The sequence below is a fragment of the Orbicella faveolata genome, unplaced genomic scaffold (genome assembly GCF_042242905.1).
Source record: "Orbicella faveolata isolate gen_17 unplaced genomic scaffold, um_ofav_v1 contig_34, whole genome shotgun sequence".
Lineage (NCBI taxonomy): Eukaryota > Metazoa > Cnidaria > Anthozoa > Scleractinia > Merulinidae > Orbicella > Orbicella faveolata.
In genome coordinates this window covers 11,469,507-11,489,337 of record NW_028301563.1, presented here as the reverse complement: position 1 = coordinate 11,489,337, position 19,831 = coordinate 11,469,507, and the positions used below count along the sequence as shown (strand labels likewise).

General features: G+C 37.9%; 2 protein-coding genes across 2 annotated transcripts; one reads left to right on the top strand and one right to left on the bottom strand.

The window, feature by feature from the left end:
- Positions 1–522: 522 nt before the first annotated feature.
- On the bottom strand, positions 523–10,342 carry LOC110050122 (14-3-3 protein zeta-like). The gene is made up of 5 exons (XM_089270942.1): positions 9,889–10,342; positions 9,598–9,757; positions 7,507–7,670; positions 2,322–2,417; positions 523–1,089 (listed from the first exon to the last, which is right to left on the bottom strand). Exons 1-5 carry the CDS (start codon positions 10,192–10,194, stop codon positions 1,045–1,047), a joined length of 771 nt encoding a protein of 256 aa, XP_089127068.1. The 5' UTR covers positions 10,195–10,342; the 3' UTR covers positions 523–1,044.
- A 400-nt stretch (positions 10,343–10,742) lies between these two features.
- On the top strand, positions 10,743–19,077 carry LOC110050123 (putative peptidyl-tRNA hydrolase PTRHD1). Its single transcript, XM_020756006.2, has 3 exons — positions 10,743–10,819; positions 15,444–15,659; positions 17,747–19,077. Exons 2-3 carry the CDS (start codon positions 15,462–15,464, stop codon positions 17,915–17,917), a joined length of 369 nt encoding a protein of 122 aa, XP_020611665.1. The 5' UTR covers positions 10,743–10,819; positions 15,444–15,461; the 3' UTR covers positions 17,918–19,077.
- The last annotated feature ends 754 nt before the right edge of the window (positions 19,078–19,831 follow it).

Below are 19,831 nucleotides of genomic sequence, written 5' to 3'. Positions count from 1 at the left end.
CATTTGCAATCACCTTCATTCATTTTCAGCTCATTATTACCTCCTTTGGCATTTTACCACCTTGGAAAACAATAACTTTCAAGTTTCTTGAAATTGAAAGTTACTCTGTGCATCAGGAAAATGACTGAAATTGACATGACTTCTTTAAAATTCCGAACATCACAGTAGTATCAAAAGCTAAGCACTTGAAATTTTGACATAATGGTGAAGAGAAACATAACAAAATAATTCCATGAAAGACATTAAAAATAATATTATTTTATAAATATAATTAAAATAAACTCACATAACAAGTTAACTTTTCAGACCGGGCCTCAGAGTAATGCAGAACTCTATGAGATTTTGTGCGTGCATCCCTCCTCTGCATTAAAAGTTTATGTAAATATCTCACACACTACATGTTTTAGTTGTCAATAACAAATAGTTGTTGACAACTAAAATTTAATTTTTAGTCTGAGGAGGCCCTCAGAAATACAACATACACGTAGGGCAAACAGGAACAACAGCAAAGAAACATCATACTGACATAACTTACATTTTAATGGTTAACAAATCGGTTACACTGCATGGAAAATTGCACTTCACTCCAGAACTACTGGCTGAGAAGTGATCATCGACTCCAAGATTACAAATCAAATGAAACCATCCCATTTCCTTTGCTTGTGTACATGAATAAAAACCCACTGGGGGTATTTGACTCATCCAAAACAATCACAACACAGCACGCTGAAGCTTTCACCATAGAAAAAGTACAGATCTTACCAAACAGAAAGCACCCATTTTATACTTAGTTCCAGTGCAAAATCAAGGCACTAAAATGGCATAACTAGCTAAAATCTAGCCGTAGGTGCACTTGATTTTGGGGAGACATTATTTGATTCTCCTCAAGGAAAAGGGTGATTACTAGGGGGGCTAGTTCATAAGGCAAGGAAAAATAAGGAATGGTAAAGCCTGTTCCACACAAACGGACATTCTGATTAATATGAAAGGGAAATAGTTTATCATCTTGAGGAAAACAGCGGCAGCACCCCAGTACGACAGCCTTCACTCATTTCCATCGTCGTTGTCGTCATTGGTTGCTGTCCACAGCTGCAACAAGAAAGCACCTAGTGTAAGTACTGAATTGGCTCAAACCTTCACAAGCCTAGTCCATATTTACCAGATAAAAGGTAAGTAAAGTCTGTGTTTCACTTTCAGCCTAGCAGCACATCAGGTAGGCACTCCAGTTTCCTTACTATGAAGTGACTAGGAGTATTTCTACTCTCCCCTGGATGGGACGCTAGTCAATCGCAAGGAAAACTCCAGCATTTAATTCACTGGCACCTACCACAAATAAGGGTGAAGAAAGGCACTGAAAGAGTACAGTGTCTTACACAATCACCCCAGACTGAGCTCAAACGCAGGCCGCTCAATCCAGAGTCAAATGAACCAACTGTTAGACCTCTGCAACTCTAAAATAATTTTGAAAGAGAATTACAGTACATGGTATGCAACTGGCATGTCTTGAAGCCATTATCTCTCATTACAGAAGACTTTTTTTCAGAGTTTCCGCACAAAATTTTCGTCATCATTTTACGTGATATCACTGGCTTAGAAAATTTCCTATTGTCTTTCAGCCAATCATAATCCAGAATTACGATGTGTAATTTGCACTGTAGTTACACATGAACTACACTGCTCTCAGCCAATCAGAATCAAGTAATTTTTTCATGTATATTATTAGCCCTGAAATATCACGACACTGTGGCACTTCTCTTTTCCCTGTGCATGTCCAACCTATAACATACAGTGGAAACTGTATTAAGCGGACACCCTTGGGACACTCACTAGTGTCCACTTACTACAGGGTGTCCACTCTAAACAGGTTCTAACATATTGTACAACAATAGCTTATTATTGGCCCTTTTGCAATAGTGTAACACACTGTAAGATTAAAGACTGCTCATAGCACAGTGTCTAGTCAGTCGATGCATCAATCTGGAATAATCTACTTAGCTTTAAAATGACATCGCTGAACTATGTTAAAAGAGTCTGAGCTGACCTTTTAGAAGTAAAAGTGTCTGCTTATTGCAGGTTTTGTGTGACAAAATCGATTAACATTGGTGTCCATGTCCACCTGACAGAGCTGTCCGCCTAATGCAGGTTTATTTTACAGTAAACATGGAAAGAAAATTTAGGGACTCAAGCTGGTGTCCAATTAATAGAGGGTGTCTGCTTAATATGGGTTCCTCTTAACACAGGTTTCACTGTATTACAACCACAAGACTTCAGCTACAGATAAGACGAGAAGTGAAATGGTTCATAGCTATCTCGCCACTTACAGTCAAGTTATCACGTAGTAACTGCATTATAAGGGTGCTGTCCTTGTAGGATTCCTCTTGTAATTTATCAAGCTCAGCAATGGATTCATCAAATGCCTGAGAAATACCATGTAACAATAAAAGGATAAGATAAGATCATAATATAATTATATATAATTATTACACTCCAGGAAGAGCTATCATATAAAATAATGTTATCACTTAGAGGAGCTCAGTCACAGTATTTATACAGTTACTTTGGCCTTGTACAAAGTAACCTTTAAAGTGAAGAAAACTTGAAAATAGTAGTTTACTAAGATAGAAAAACACTAAAGAGACAATAATAAACCATAAAGGAACAAGAAAACCTAGGGATAGAGAGAATCCACACGGATTACAAAAGACGAACTTGAAAAATTCAGATTAACCTTTTTAGGATATGTAAAGCATGACCAAGCTCCATCAAAATTAATTTTCAGGGCTTGATTTTCTGGAACAGCTTAGAGATCAGGTTAGGAGACACAAATAACCAAATTAGAAAGGTTAGTATCCAAGAATCTGTAGGATTACTAATATGAAAAGTTAAAAATTGGCTGATGATAAAAATGAGAGTACTATTGTCTGTTAGTGAGGGAAACTCCCTACACAACTTGACAAAACAACTTAAACCAACCTTTAACCAAAGAAATACTTTTTCCCATCCTCTTCTCAAATCATTAATAATTCACCATGTTTACCAAATGAAATTATGGCCGTGACGACATTTGGATACCTGATCTTAATTAGCATAGATTTTTGCAACTTTATTTCTCCATTTTCTCCTTAGTTTTAGTTTCAGTTAACCACTTTCGATATACTAAAGTTCAGCTTGGCAGCGAGGCCTTGAGAACACAAACAAAGGAACTTGAATGACCAGGTTTATTCATTTCTTTTGTTTGTGTCGTCTAGGCCTCACTATCAAGCTGAATTTTAATATATCAAAAGTGACCTATTGAAAAGATATGTCAAAAACTCAAGACAATGTTTGACCACGATTCCAAACACCTTGAAGTCCCTCAAAAATACTTCACTGCACATCATATTTTCAGCTCTCTTTTCGGTGTCTGGAAATGTGGTCAAACATGGTCTTCAGTGTTTGATATATATTACATCAAAATGTCAGTCTTCTCTCAATTGGTTTCACTTTGCACTTTTTCCTGGAGTGTTCATCTGGAATGACAAACTTCATTTGGTGTACCGTCTTTCGACATGCCATCTCTCAACATGCCAAGTAACCTGGGCTATGTCAACAAAATAGATTTCTTCACAGTCGAACTCAGAATTTTAGTGAAGAAAGGTGGATTTATTTCACATCAAATTAAGGTTAAGAGTATCAGAAAGTCATTCTGTGAGATATAAATCGATTGCTTTAAATGCTTACACCTTGAAAATTAAGTGGCAGTGGTGGCCCAACTCTACTGGAAGTCACTATTGACTACACTCAAATTGTTTCAATTTTACTCTAATAGGTCCTTTACAGCTGGGGTCCAAGACCACATTTTTCCTAGAAAATTTTTATATTATAGGCTATAACTTAAAGAATGCAAGAAATGGAAAGAGCGCATCGAAAATACCAAAATGGCCAGGTTTGAGGCCCCTGGCATTAAAGAGGAAGTTCATATGACTGTTTGAATTTTCCGAAAATTTAGAGGATTTGTATGGAAAATGTTGCTGGAGAGCAAAACGTTGCTCTCCAACAACTTTTTCCATACAAATTTTCTTATTCTTTTAAAAATTCAGACTGTCATAAAATCTCATTCTTTAACGATGGGGGCCTCAAACTTGGCCATTTTGATATTTTCGACATGCTCTTTCCATTTCTGGCATTTGTTAAGTTATAGCCCATAATTTTATGAAAAATAGGTCACGTGATGGCTTAGCTGCAAAGGACCTATTGGGAAACATGCACAGTCTAAAATATTCTTCAGCCATTTGAGGTTAGAAGTGATTTGTCATTTCTTTCACTAATAACTGGACAAATTGCCAGTTTCACAGTTTACACAGTCTTTCAGCTGTTTGCACAGCATGACAAAAGATGGCATGTAGAAAAATGGTTGCCATTCCCTGCTAAGTAAAGTCATAAATGATCATCACAGTTATGTACACAACATAAAAAGCTGTGAAAATAAAGCTTTCTTTTCACAGCTGCTTACGTTGTGTACACAATAATTATTGAGGATCATTCATGACTTTACATCTTTCAGAAATAGAGAATCTTTCATACATTCACTTGCAATCTCTGCTGTGCACATAACCCTGAATACTGGTGCACTTTGCCTGCAGGTGCCCTTCTCTCTACAGGTTCACCTTTGGCATCTCTTTTCAAGACTCTAGCCAGTAATATTTGAATCTTGCGAAGAGTCAACAAAACATTATCTCTGCATTTTTCAACTTGCGCCTTAACCCCTCATCATAGTTGCAAGCCACATAATCATCACAATAGTACACAGTGCACATTTGGGAGAATTTAAAAGGTCATGCAACCCTAAGCTGTATGGAAGGGTTTACTTTCTTCCAAACTTTTCTGAAATTGCCAATGTTTTCAGACAATCCACTTCGCAAGTTCAGTAGCTCATAGCCAATTTTAATTTAAGAGTTGCCTTTTGGTGACCTCTACTGATGAAATGGTCGCCAGATAAAAATTATGGTCACCAGTTTATGTCACTTTCGTTCCTTCAATGTGGGGGATACATTGTACATCATTACATGGAACATAAAACCGGTGATTCTGAGCCAAAAAACATTGACTGTACATTTCATGGGTTTTGTCTACACCTTTACCACTGTGTTGGGCCTTGCAGATTACTGATATATATAAAAAAACAGAAAAGGGATCAAGAATCAATAGAAAATAAGTAGTGTTACTGCGATCCATTCTCATACCCAGAGTCTTTGTTTTACATTGTCAGAAGTTGAAACGAAATCAACATAGCACCTCAATTGCAAGCAAGCATTGGAAACATAGTGCTTCTTTCGGCTTTGAAGTCAAAACAGGCAATGGCGAAAAAAAATCAGCAAAAAAAATGGAGCATAAGTAATTTTCTGGTATATCATCTAACTTTTAACCCATTGACGCCTGAATGAATTACACTCGACCCACCCCTAAATTACTGGGTGATTTTTTAACATTTCAGAACCAGCGCTGGCGTTAAAAATAAACCATATGCGCAGTAACCACATACACAAGATCAGGTTTCAAGGTATCGCTTACTTAAAGATGATTTCCAGTCCGTACTGCACACTCTCAAGAGTTTGTTTAAGTTTTTTGTTTTGTTTCACACATGACATCACAAAATGTGAACATTTTGGAACTACTTACATGAAGTAAATTCAGAGTTTCAAAACAACCGCCATTATGGACGCGAAGCAATGCGAAGCTTCAAGTTTCGTTCTTTCTCATATCACTTGATGAAACAACTTTACAGTTGTAAAAATCAATGAAGCAGTTGGAAAAAGAATCTGAAAGGCCTCAAAGATGAAGTATGTGGTTCGTAATGAATAACACCAATTCGCATTCTACTGAGTGAGGTTTTTTATGTTAATAAACATTAGGGTGCTGAGACTGTACAGCACGGACTGGAAATCATCTTTAAAGATGAATAAATGAAGGGCCAAAATATCAAAAAATATCAACAAAAAGAACTCAACCTGATGTGTAAAACTGATAAGAAAACAAGAAATTATATTACTTCTTTGCCACATAACAAAATGCCCAACAGAAGACAAGAAAATTGAATAGGTGAAATGAGTTAATTATTGACTTCGGAGGACAAAACAAAAACACAAACGACAGAATTTCCATTCTTGTATTACAACGGCTAACATTTGAGGAAAAAATGGACAACAAAAGTGAAAGACACAAGTAAAAACCAATTTGCAAACAAGAAATCAAATAATTGCTTTGCCACACGACAAAATATTACAGCGGAGTGAAAAAAAAAGAAAGTTGTATAACAAAAAGACAACAAAAACAAGCCAATTATTTTGAGATCAATCACATTTCAACTGTGTTAAATTAGCGGCCACTTAGCTATTTTCTCGGCAGTTGTGGCAAAATATAGATTTGACTGAAGCGAATAAACTAAACAAACAAATCGCGTGGAGGTCGCTGTAAATTAACAATGAAGAAATCCAGCGTACAAGCTACTGTTCACTTTTAAAACCTTAATTCCTAAATACAGGGAACCAAATGAAAGAAGTGCAAGAGGACATTCAATAACATTAAATTTTCATTCAAGCTGAGGTGAAGAAACCTATTTGAAAGCAAAAAATGTACAAAATTTCACAGATGTGCTTTGCTGCATGGCAGCATGTTCAAATTTTTTCTTCATGCTAAAACAAAAGCTTGAGTTTTTGCTGACAACTCTTGCAGTTATTTTATTGGCTGTGACATTACTAGACATTCCAAAAGTTGAATTCATCTTCAAAGTACTGTAATACTATACTTGCTAAAGTCCAGGAAGCTGCTTTAAATCCGCGATCAATATTCAAAACTCACTTGAAAGTGTACCTATTGTCATGTTTTCATGGCGGGTAAAGGAAGGAAAAAAAATTCTTCACCAGAAAGGTTTGAGGACTCTGAACTCCTTGATCTTCCATTTTGAGGTCACCTAAACATTGATTTATATTTTCCCTTTCTATTTTAAATCCTGAAGCAGTAATTTCCCTGTGTTAAGAATGAAAACAAGACCTTCGAAGTTTGTAGTTTTGGCCTGCATCACACCATTATTACCTACACCTTTCGAGTGCAGGATTTTAAGAATAAAATCTCCTTTCTGGGACCCCTATAGTCCTCTAAAATTATGATCAAAACACCGTTTCTGAGTGGTTTATTTGTCCTCAAGAACAACAGAACAATAAGAGAACCAAAAAAATCTTCAGGGAGGGTAGGAAAGGCAATTGTCCAGATGTGTATTTTTCCAGGCGGTTACGGGTGGCACAGGAAATTGGAGGGGTCTTTCGCTCCAGCAGTTATGGGTGGCACATGACTCAATGGGTCGATTTCTTCAGGAACAAAAACAGCTGGCCAAATTGGCAACCTTGGTGGTAATTTTAGTCACCATTATTTTTTCAGTAGCTGCGGCAACCAAAATGGTGGCAGCTTGGAGCCCTGCATTTGCTTATGAAAACTTGGCCTTGCAGACTGATCATCAATATGTCAACTCACCTCTTTTGCCAATTTACAAGCCTCATCAGGTTGATCCTTAATTTCATAGTGAAAAACTGAGAAATTGAGAGCCAATCCAAGCCTGATGGGATGCGTTGGAGTTAATGATGACTTGGCCAGTTTATGCGCTCTTCTGTATGCTTCTTCAGATTCGCTTACTATACCTAAAAATAGAAAAATACTGAATTGTTACATCACCTGTATTACTTAGACTTCATAAGACACTGCTGTAAATGATGGGACTAGACAGCAGTAGCAGTGAACTATGCTCAGGCCCTCACCACACTAAGATGCTTTAAAAGTATCCATTTTAGTATCAACGAAAATGAAGCTAAATATTTTCACCCACACTAGGGTTTGGGTTTTCACCTGTCCACACTATTGCATTTTTGTATGAAAATGCATACTTTTTTATATGTTTTCGCCTATCGTCCACACTAAAATGCCCAAAAATGCTGCTGGAAATGACAGTATATGACACCTTTTTCAGCACTGATTGCAAAAGCCTCAATTCCAAAACAATGTGTTTTCAAAAGGCTCCGCTTTTAGAACTGTTTTCGAAAGCCCCAGTTTTCATCAGCATTTTCAGTCATTTTAATGTGGACGACAGGCAAAAACACATAAAGAGGTATGCATTTTCATACGAAAATACATCAGTGTGGTCAGGCCCTCAATGCTTTCCCATATGAGGTGCAGTTATCAACAGTTAGCAAGCTGGATTCTGGGTGGAGATGGGGGTTGGGGGGGGGGGGGTGGGAGGGGAGGAGGAGACACAATACTGTAACACTGAGGCCAAAGTGATAAGTAATAGTTTAAATGAATAACTTAGGTATCTGGAAAACCAGTCACCTATACCGAATAGTCGTTAATAGTGCCAAATAGTCCGAGTTAGCAGCCTGATTCAACAGTGGTTAACTCTCAGTAACATTAGGGAGTTTAAGAAACCATGACTGCTTCGCTTAGGACAACGTCGATTAAAAATTGAATTTATATTTTACCTAAGAATCTCACAGTACCCCAAAGTCATATACTTTGTTTATCACTGTCAAAACTATCACAAAAGTAAGTCTGAAATATAAATTTGAAAAATTAGCCATTGTGGTTCATGTTCTCTAGACAACACAGAATTTGGTCATTTCCCATCGAAGTTTTGCAGAGGATGGCTAAGAAATGTACCAAGAATTTTAACGCACATGCACAGCCATAGTACTCCTCATTAAATCTTTTGTTTAGTAACGTTCCCATTGCTGTCATGGTTTTCTTCAACTCCCTTTTACTACAGTGTATGAGTGTAATTACCCTATAACCACCAATGCTATTTATGCTAACCAAAGTGTTATTGAGGGTAACAAGAGTGCTTTTTAGGCTAACCAAAGGGCTTTTCTGACTAGCCATGACTATTTGTCACTATTTGAGACTATTCACCATAAGTAGAATTCTACTTGTATTCTTATGCAAATGCTGCAATCTGATTGGCTGATCTACTTGTATGCTATCAGCCATTAGAGTGCAGTGGCACAAGGTCGTCCACATGACGACAACGTTTTCTAGTTTCTACAATTTTTCAAGGAAGATTTAGAAATACTACTGGATCATTTAATTGTCAAGAACCACACGAATCTGACCATTATGTGGTTTTAAAACCTGAAAATTTTCAATGAACCCATGAGTGTGCATGCACAAATGCAAGTTTCAAGTAATCATTCAATCCATACTATTCTACTGAAGCATGAAGTTTAATGAATGTTGGGAAATGACTGGAAATCATTGTTTGGAGGAAATTTAGTTAGAATTCTACTAGAACAATAATTAGAATATTCACTCTCAATTTCTATGAGCTCATTGATTCAGCATTCAGCTTCACCAACTATCACCTCATAGAAACCTCCAGCTCATAATCTCATTGCTAAATATGCACTGTTCACTATTAGGATTTTCCAGCCTCCTCGACATGTACAACTTCTGGAATTGTACTATGTAAGTTCCTGTAGCTACAATAGTACTACACTCCAGAGACCACAGATATCCATACTGAAGAGGTATATATATTTAGAATGATGTTCAAAGTCTTAACAGGACTGACATACACACCTTCTTTAACAGATTTATCATCATCTTTAGGGGCAACTTCAGCCTTGTACCGCAGGTAATCTCCCTTCATCTTTAAATAGAAAACTTCACCCTCCGCTTCATCTTGGTTCGGGGAATCTTTCTCAGTAATACCTTTAATTAGATACGTATCCAAAAGATCCTGTTGAGAAACATTTCCCCTAAACTCTTAATAAGGTAAGACCATTGTTTTGAGATAAAAACAAGCCGTCCACAGTCTTTCCGTTAAATGTACGAACACTACTGCAGACAAGGGTGGGGTGCGATACCTACCAGTACTTCATCGCAGACTTTATTTAATTCCTTCTCAATTTTCTCCCTATAATCTTTAATGGACGCCTTCTTTTCACCATTATCATCTTGTTTCTCCTCCAGAGCTGTCACAACCCTCCAAGAGGAACGCTTGGCTCCAACCACATTCTTGAAAGCTACAGAGAGTAGATTTCTTTCTTCACTAGCAAGAGACTTTTTATCTTTCGTCGCTTCCATCATTAACTTTGCCATATCATCGTATCTCTCTGTCTGTTCAGCAAGCTTTGCTGCCTCTACTCTCTCGTCTGCCGTCATTTCATCATTCATTGTGTTTTAAGTTCGTAATCCGACTTAAATCTGCCGGTATTTCCTAACCTTCACGAGGAAACTTACTATCCAATATGGCTGGATCAAGGACGTAGTGGAGCGAGCGGGCGTGCTTCAACATTCGCATGCGGGGGGTCCAGGTATCGCCGTGGAAACTCGTGACGTTTGCTCATAAATTAAAGAAATGCATAAATTATTTTACAACAGCGCGATTTTTTGCGTGAATATTTGGATGATTGAATGAAGCTGTGAAGCACTGATAATCGTTTCCTAAGATTTCAAACCAAGCTGTTATTTAATAAATATATCGGATTGGAAAAGTAAATTAATTCGATATTGATATATGCGGTAATGGGTATGCCTTTTTTCAGATTTGAAATTTATAAGCTTTAAAAATATACCTGAAAATGAGCTCACATCTGTTGTGTCTACGATTATTTTTTGCCAGAAGGACTGGCCCTTGTTAAGACTCCCACCTTGTTGTGAAAAGAGAAGGGGCGAAGTCGCATATCGGGAAAAAAAACTCAGTCGAGTCACGACCATTCACTATGCGAGGGGATTGGGAAAGAGTTTCGGGTAAATCAGCGCTGTCCAGGTTAAATTTACCATTTTAACTGATTTTAAGGTGAGTTAAGTAAGTTATCTTTCTTGTCTTGCAACTGATAAGGGTTTACGTTTTCAGGGGGCTCAGCCCCTACTTGCTCTCTTAGCTCCCTGAAAAGAACCTGACATAAAGCTTATGGTCTATATATATCGTCCAAGTCGTCGGATATTTTCACAACAGACTTCGATCCATTTGGCGCGAAAATGTGCTCGAACATTTATCCGCGGACACAATTCCGAGAAGTGATCAGGAAAACTGTGAGCTTTGACAAGCAGATAATTTCCAAGGACAAATATCCGGGCATATTTTTAAAAGTCAAATGGAGGCTATTGTGTCTATTATCCTTAATATATTAATAACTAGTAGTAATCACAGATTATGAGAGTGCGTTCGACGCTCTCACTTTAATATATAATTATATATCGTAAATAAATGATTTCACTAGCTGACTTTCAACCTTTGTCTATTGCTAAAATCAACATTCTTGAGCAGCAACCGAGGTTTTACAGTCAGATATGCATAGTGTCAAAGTCCATGCTAGTGAAGAGATCACGATTTGTTGATACGTTGCATGACGCTGCCAGTTTCTGTAGTCTATCAAGTTTCATAGAATATTTAAATTACGTACATTATTCTAAGCTGGCATTTGCAGTCGCGTGCTCGTTTCGTGAATAATTCGAGTATTTCCCCTGATTAATAAAGTAGTCTTATGGATCTTGCCTTCAGAGTACTTTTCCACCGATTCCAAAGAATAAAATTTCAACCGGATAAAGACTGAGCTATCTGTCACGACTGGAACTAATCAACAAATGCAATCAAAATGTAGCTGTTCCCACGGTTATCATCCCAAAGCCAAGTCGTGTTAGTAAACAAGGACAATTCCCTCAGATTGCGATAAATGCTACCGTCGAAGCGTTTAAATTCACCAAAATCTAACGCTGAGAGCACATAATAGCGAGGCGTACGGCGACTGAATGGAAAGAAGTCAAAAAAAGATCCATCGGAAAGACAAGCTCACATGGCCTGCTCACATACTCACATGTTCGCCACATGCCTTATCACATGTCTTAGCATTAAACGGTACCAGTTTACTGGCCGTGAAATGCCCCTGCAAAAATCAAGGGGGGTGACCATTTTGGTGTCCTTACAGGAATGTGGTGTTTTTCAGCCTAGAACCGTGCATAGGGAGACCAACTCTGAAAAGTCACAGGTCAAAATTAGGTTTGCGTTCCACTTCGTCGAACGCAATAATATTCTTAATTTTGCAACACGTGTGCTGTGTTGAAAATTGGGGAATGTATAAACAATATATACGAAAATATGCTAGAATATTTGTCCGCAGACGTTATCTGTTCCGAGAAGCAAACAGTTTTCTGAGAGCATAGCTCGAGGAAAACTGTGAGCTTCCACGAACAGATAATGTTCAAGGACAAATATCTGAGCATATTTTCACGCCAAATGGAGGCTATTGTGTCTATTATCCTTCAAATCTTTTTCCCAACATGTGCAGTCTTGAAAATTGAGGAATATCTCGGGTATCCCCCAGTTTTAGCTGGGGAATGTCCGGTCACGTGAAGTGTTTAGACCAATCGTGCACGAGGGAAAATATTTGATGGATATAACACTCAGATATTCCCTAGTTTTAGCTGGGACGTATTCAGTCACATGATGCCTTAGACCAATCGTGTGCGAGCAAAAATAGGTGATGGATTATAAACACCAATATATTGGTATACCCAGTGGATAATAAAATAAACAATAGCCTCCATAAAGCATACTAGGGTATACTTTCATCCCGGGAGGGGGGGGCGCACTGCCATATATGGGCTATATAGGTATGTGCCACTGTGAAGGGTATGGTTTTCAAGCAATTTACTCTGGGATAGGGTATATAAATCAGAGCGTTTGGGTCTAGAACGGGGTATCATTTTTCACAAAACTGACTGGTTGGTTGAAGATTTTTTCTAGAGTAAGGAAACCAGAAAGTGCCACTCAAAAATATAAAAAAATCAAATCAGCAAGTTTAAATTTACACAAATCAGCCTCAACAGCGTCAATAGATGAGGGGATTTGGGGAGTTTACTCTAGTGTAGGTTAGCAAAATTCAGCTGAACTAGCTCTGGTATAGGCTGAGGGTTCCAGGGTCACGGCGGCACATCCCCACTCAGAAATTCCCAAAGTACCCCCCTGGGACTTTCGTCCACAGACCTTATCTGATCTGTTCTGAGAACTTAACTGTGAACTTTGAGGAACAGATTATGTCCACGGACAAATATTCAAGCATATTTTCGTGCCAAATGGAGGCTATTGTGTTTATTATCCTTGAAATATTTTTTGCAACAGGTGCAATTTTGAAAACTGGGAATTATCACTCAGATATTCCCCAGTTTTAGCTTGGGTATGTTCAGTCACGTGATGCATTTAGAGCAATCACCCGCAAGTGGAAATATTTCTTGGATATTATAAACATGAACATTGATAAAATTAAGCTTATATATTTCACTTGATTTATTGATCGATCATTTGTTGATTTTCTGAGCAAAGATCTAAGTAAAGGAATTTCAAGTGGGAATAAGAAACAGTAGAATCCCATCTACCAACATTTAGACCACCCATGTGTGGCCAATCAGACTGTGAATTTAGCTGATAATTGGCCAGTGGGTTATGCTATTTGACGAGAGACAGCATTGGGAGCTGGTCCAAACTTCCAGGCCAGTAACAACAACAAAGATATTGCCTATTGCCATAAACTTCAACAGGACATGGCATTAGGGTCGAATTTACACCTTCTGTAGGAGTGGGGAGCAGGACGTTGGAGAGACGGGGATGGATCTAGGGGGTTCAAGGGGAACCCCCCCTAAATTAAATAAAAATGAGACATCTTAACAAGCTGACTTGTCCTCAAAATGCCAGAAATCCCATTTCCAAGGACCTCAATTTTAAAAAAAAAATTCAGGGGGAGGATGTCGTTGAATCCCCCTGCAGGGGACCACCTTGGGTGGCCCATATATTGAATCCCCTTCTCTAAAATCCTGTAACCACCCCAGGGAGGGAAACAATATTGTTGTTCTTACATTTCATTTCCTCATTGGAGGGTGAAGGCCAATTCAGCCAAAATTCTGAAACCAAACAATGTGCTGGCAGGCAGTCCTTTTAAAGCCATCTGCATCCATTCACAAAGATTAACTTTTGTCAGCAAGACAAATATACTTTTCAGCTAGTCAAGAGAAGGGGTGGTGAATGGTAAATGCAAGACTTTGCAAGAAAGCAAGCATTTTTCTATGCGAGTGCCTAAGACATTTTGACATCTTTAATAATTTTTTGCGAGACTGAGACTTCAAAGTATTTTAAATGCGAGCTCAAGGCATTCATGTTCTGGGGTGTATCAAGCTGGGGTTTGGGGGGTTTGGTTGAACCTCCTAAATTAAAAAAAATGAGACATTATAACAAGCTGATTTGGCATCAGAATGCGTTAAATCCGATATTTTCCAAGGAGCTCAATTTTAAAAATTTTATGGAGGAAGATGCCCCCCAGACACCCCTACAGGACGGGGGTGAATAGGTTTTTGGATCGACAGGTTTGGCCTTAAAAAGTGCACGGATTGTGGATTTTTGCGGTAAATCGAGCGGATTCGTGGATTTTGAAAACACAGTGGATCGTGGATCAGCTGTGAAGTTTGGCGCGGATTTCAGATTGTGCCTGTCTTGATGTTCTGATCTTGGGTCCTAAATGAAATTTGCCCTCTCCAGCCTTGGTCGGTATGTTAATGAGTTCATCCAAATTATTTATTTTTTCGAGCAAAGCTCATTTAAACTCAGTTGTGAGACTGTTATTGAAATTGTACTGTGTCATCAAGCATGTTGCCTAAGTCTTTATCTTTTTTTTTTTTGTTATCTTCTTGTGCGAAATTACTTGTAACAATAGCATTCACATTTACCTTTCCAGTTGTAATTGTGGTTTCGGATTTAAATAAAATATTGGCAGATCGACAGATTTGGCCAAAAAAGGCACGGATCAGCAGGTTTGCATATCCCTATTCACCCTTCTCCTACAGGGGACAGCCTTCAGCAGTCTGTATCTTGAACCCCCTTCTCTTAAGAACCCTGCGTCTGCCCCAGAGGTTCAAAGGTATATATTATAAAGCCATTAACATAAACATATTATAAAGCCATTAACGACTGGGCCACACTACCAAGTGCATTAAAGAAACTGATGCCGAAAACTATTTTTAAATACAAACTGAAACAGTTTTTATTGAACCATTTTAATCTTAGTTAGTAGTATTTTAATTCTTGTTTTAGTTTTTAATCTTAGTTAGCTTACCGCATAGTTTTTTGTCCTTTTTATTGTATTTTAGATTTTAATGTATTTTAAAGGTTTAACATTTATTTTCTCAGAGGACCCTCCTGAAAACCACCTTATGGTGATTGGAGGTTTCCTCTTAAAATGTTATGTATTATTATTATTATTATTATTATTATTATTATTATTATTATTATTATTATTATTATTATTATTATAAAGGTGCTCAGGCAGCATATCTAAAAAAAATCGGTAAAAAATCAAGACTGCCAGAGAAATGGCTTTTGCCACTGAGACAATGGTATTCAAGATATTCAAGTCTTAATACTGAGTATTCTGCAGGATCCACCTAATCTTCCAATGTCATCAACATCGGCTCAGCTAGTCCAATATGTGGTGGTTAGAGGTGATCTTCTAAGATTGTTGTCATGGCCAACAGGAGCTGTCATAGCACAAGCTTGCCACGCAAGTACAGCTATTCTTTGGATGCATCGTAATGATTCTAACACACTACAGTACACTACTGACCTAGACAATATGCACAAGGTTATTCTAGAGGTGAGTCACTACCAGGCAGAAAGCAACACCATTTATTTATAGTCAAGTGGGCACTCTGGGGTGAGTGCCAGTGAGGGTACTCCTATGTGAAATGGTCAGGGATGCTCATGGATTTTGGTCTCACTAATAGGGTGTTCAGGACTAAATGCTACTATTTTTAGCCATCAAGGTAACTTTTAGGGTTGCTCGCGAAGAAATAATTAAATACGCTGTCGTGTTGATTTAAATTGGTATCCCTCAGGGGTCAAATAAAGTTCGAGCAGCACCCAGATTGTTTCCCTTCAGGTTTAATTAAAAAGTGAAAATCCCCAACCATTGCATGTGGGAGTCTCCCCGGGGTGCAAGTAACCTGAATCTCCAGAGTTTATGCCACTTTCCACAGCATGAAATGACGAAGAGTAACTCAAATCCTCTGGAAGGGATGCCAGCCTGGGGAACTACTTTGTCATCTTTCAGGGATCTTTGGGTAGGGGTGTGCCACTGGAACACTGAAACTCTTACCCTATACTAGGCATGTTAAGGTGGATTTTGCAATACTGTTCTAGACTAGCTAGACACCAAAAAACCCTACTCTATCCCAGACTAGCTATTTTGCATGCAAAAACTTTATTACTATCATAGTTTAGCATGTGCCAACTAAACCAATGTCTTACAAAGTCACTTCCAAGTCTCAATTTCTATTATAGAACCCCGGATAAAGAACCCTGTTCTACACTATTAATACACTGGTCACTTTTCCAGTAAATTATACCACATTCTAGACCAAAACTGTCCAATTTCTTTACTCTATCCCCAGAATAAACTGCCTGAAAACCATACCCTTCTCAGCTTACATATAGGAGTACTTATTTTCTGGGACTGCACAGTGATTCTGTCCAACACTTAATCCTACTCCTTTCAACTCAGGGTCCTATATGATAACCATTGTCTTAAATATATTTCATGGTTTTCTCATCTTCACTTTGTTTTTTCACTAAATATCATTCCTTGAGAGGAAAGCACTGAGGCTAAAATGTGTTTAAATTACCTTAAAGTAGCCTAAATTTGAGCTTTGCAAATGAAACTCCTTTGATACATTTAGCACTTGTAACTGTGTCAACACTAACATGCAGATTAACCTCCAGCAATGTGATATTCTATTTGCCGTAGCCTTCTTTATGAGTAGAAGTCGGTTTTAGGCAATTACAGTCAAACCAAGGGAAGTGTACACCTCAAGATTACATTTAATTTGATGAATTGATTATTTGAATATTGAACCATTAGCCCTATTCTTGGAATGACTAGTGGTTTCAATATTCAAATAATCAATTCATTAAATGTAATGTTGAGGGGTATGCTTCACTGGCAATTGGTTTGACTGTAACTACTTTTTGCTTGTGCCAGCCTGCAGACACTACATCTGTATCGCTGCAAAGAACAAAGACCCTTTCTAATTCACAGCCTGTTAAATTTTTGAAAAACAAGCTCAAGAGAGACAAAAAGAAAGTTTGAGACCTTGTTTTTAGACATGGGTGGATCCAGGATTTTTCAGGGGGAGACAGGGGTTGGCTGGATGGTACCTTGAGGATGTAGAATCTATGGGGCATGTTCCCAAAATGTTGCATTCTTAGAGAATATTTGGAACCTACTGTACCTAATTAATTGAAAACAGTTTCACTTGAAATACTAGCAATGCCACAAATTAGAAATTACAATGAGGTAACTGACCAGAGAGTTTGCCTAAAGTTATTTCTGCCATAATATGTTGACAACCTTTTTCAATTTTTACTGTTTTGCCTCTCCAAAAATGGGGTGGCTTGCCACCCATTTCACCCTGTTCCCCCCCCCCCCCCTACATCTGCCACTGTTAGAGCACTTTTTTGTTTGATTCTGGCATATACAATACTGTAATAGTTCTTTTTAGTTACTCATTTCACCTGTTATACTTTTCTGTAAGTTGTAACATTTTAATTTGTAATTGTCTATAAATTTGTATGCTGCTTTTTTCCCAGTGAATAAATCAAGGTTTTCTGTCTAATGGAAAAAGTAAAACAATGAAATATTTCATGGAATTACTGATCTTGTGAATTTGTTGACTATATTTGCAGGCTCCAGGTCAAGATGAACTGGAAAAGTTATCACAGAATTTATCAGCCAATCAAATTGATCACAAGCTCTGGATCGAACAACCAGAGAACTATCCTACTTGTCTTGCGACTAAACCATATCCCAAGCAACAAATTCAGTCTTTCTTTAAAAAGCTAAAATTATTTAAATAACTCTTTTTACGAGTAAGATATTCTTCCAAACGTTAGGCACCATACAATCAGCATGAGGTCTTCCACATCTTGGAGGGGGGGACTCCCATGTGAAAAGGTTTGGGATGCTCGTAGAAAAGTTTGAATTAAACCCCTTAAGAAGACCAATCTGAGAATGGCTCGAGCTTTATTTGACCCCTTAAAGATACCACTTTAAAATGAACATAACAGTGTTTTTGTATAGTTGTTTGGAGTGCAACCCTAAAGGACACCTTGACAACTAAAAATACAGTCAGTAATTGGTCCTGAGCACCCTAAGTGAGACTAAATCTGAGGATTTATACCCCTAAGCAAGATGACAAGCATCTCTGACCTTTTCACAAAGGAGTCAATCTCCCGAGAACATGTCACTCTTGCTTGAAAAATTAACAGACACATCTCTGTGCCATTACAAGACTTCATATCTTTTGACTATAAAACTAGTGACCTGTGTAGGTCAAGAGAACACAAAATATGAGCTTATAATTAAGTGGTAAAAACCAAAACCAAAGTAATCACCTGATTACTTTTGACACTTAATTTAAAACTGATCTATATCTCAAGAATTATGGATTTCAAAACTTAAGCATTAAAAAAAAAACAGAACATGAAATGCCAGAGTGAAAAATGGTTTGGACATCACTGAAGATCAAGCTACTTAAATATCCCGGACAAATTGGATCATGTGTACTTATGGCATCCGTGATCGACTTTCGATCGATACCCTCAATCAATATCCTTATCTATACTCAGTTGACTCAATCAACACTTTATCAACAATTGGTCAATAGTTGGCTGAGTGTCGACCAACTCATATGCATCAATCTAAAATTAGTCAACTGTCGACTGAGATGTCGACAGAGTGTCAATTGAGTGTCAATTGAGTGTCAACCGAGGTGTCGATGGAGTGACTTATCACAACAAAAATAGGGGCACTTAAAGAATTTTAAACTAAGTACAAGTCGCTTGCTTTGAGGTATGATTCAGGTCAATCAATTCTTAAACCTATTTATTTCGTGTACTTTAATTTTGAAACCTGTTATATGTTCATATTTCTACAATCAACTCAGTTGAACTACTAGTGACTAGATCAATGCCACTTTAAAAAAATAAATAAGTAAATAGGAATTTGCAGAAGCACATTCCGTGGAGAGCCTCTTCTTCCACTGCTTCAAGATTGAATTGGTTTTTGTGAAGGGAAGAAAACCAGAGAACACAGAGTTGCTGAAAAACTGTTGAAGCAAAGATGAGAACCGACAACAAACTCAACTCACATGTGACGCTGGGTCCAGGATTGGAACCTGGGCCACATCAGTGGGAAGCGAACGTTCTAACCACTGTGCCATCCCCGCTCCCCATAAAAGGAAACAAACATGGGACACCAACCTAAAAATTCTGAAAAGAACTTGTGATCACCAAACTGCAATGGTGGATCAAACGTTTACCCCCAAATTTGCCAAAATTGGTGAGAAAACATGCTTTCCTTCTCAACTTCTAGGTGACAGGAAGATTTAGCCTGTATCAAGAAGATTCCGCAAAGACACCCGCATAAATCTGGGAGAGATGGCATAGATGTACCTGTGACCCAACTTAATTTTAAGATTTTTTAGATTGTACATATCTTTATTTCTCAGGACCCCTATGGATACCGCAGTCCTTGATGCTGAATGGGCTACCGCGGTAAAATAAAGTTTCTTACTTATTTACTAATTTAAACATGGTTTAGTTCCATGAAATATCCATTCCTTCCCCACAGAAGGGCTTTTTTTTAAGTTTCATACTTTTCTTTAAATTTTTTGGTCATAAACTTACCCTTTTCCTTGTCATTCTATACCCCCCCACCAACTTCCTTCTCTCGTGAACTCTCTCTACAATCCCACTTACCCCAAGAAGAGT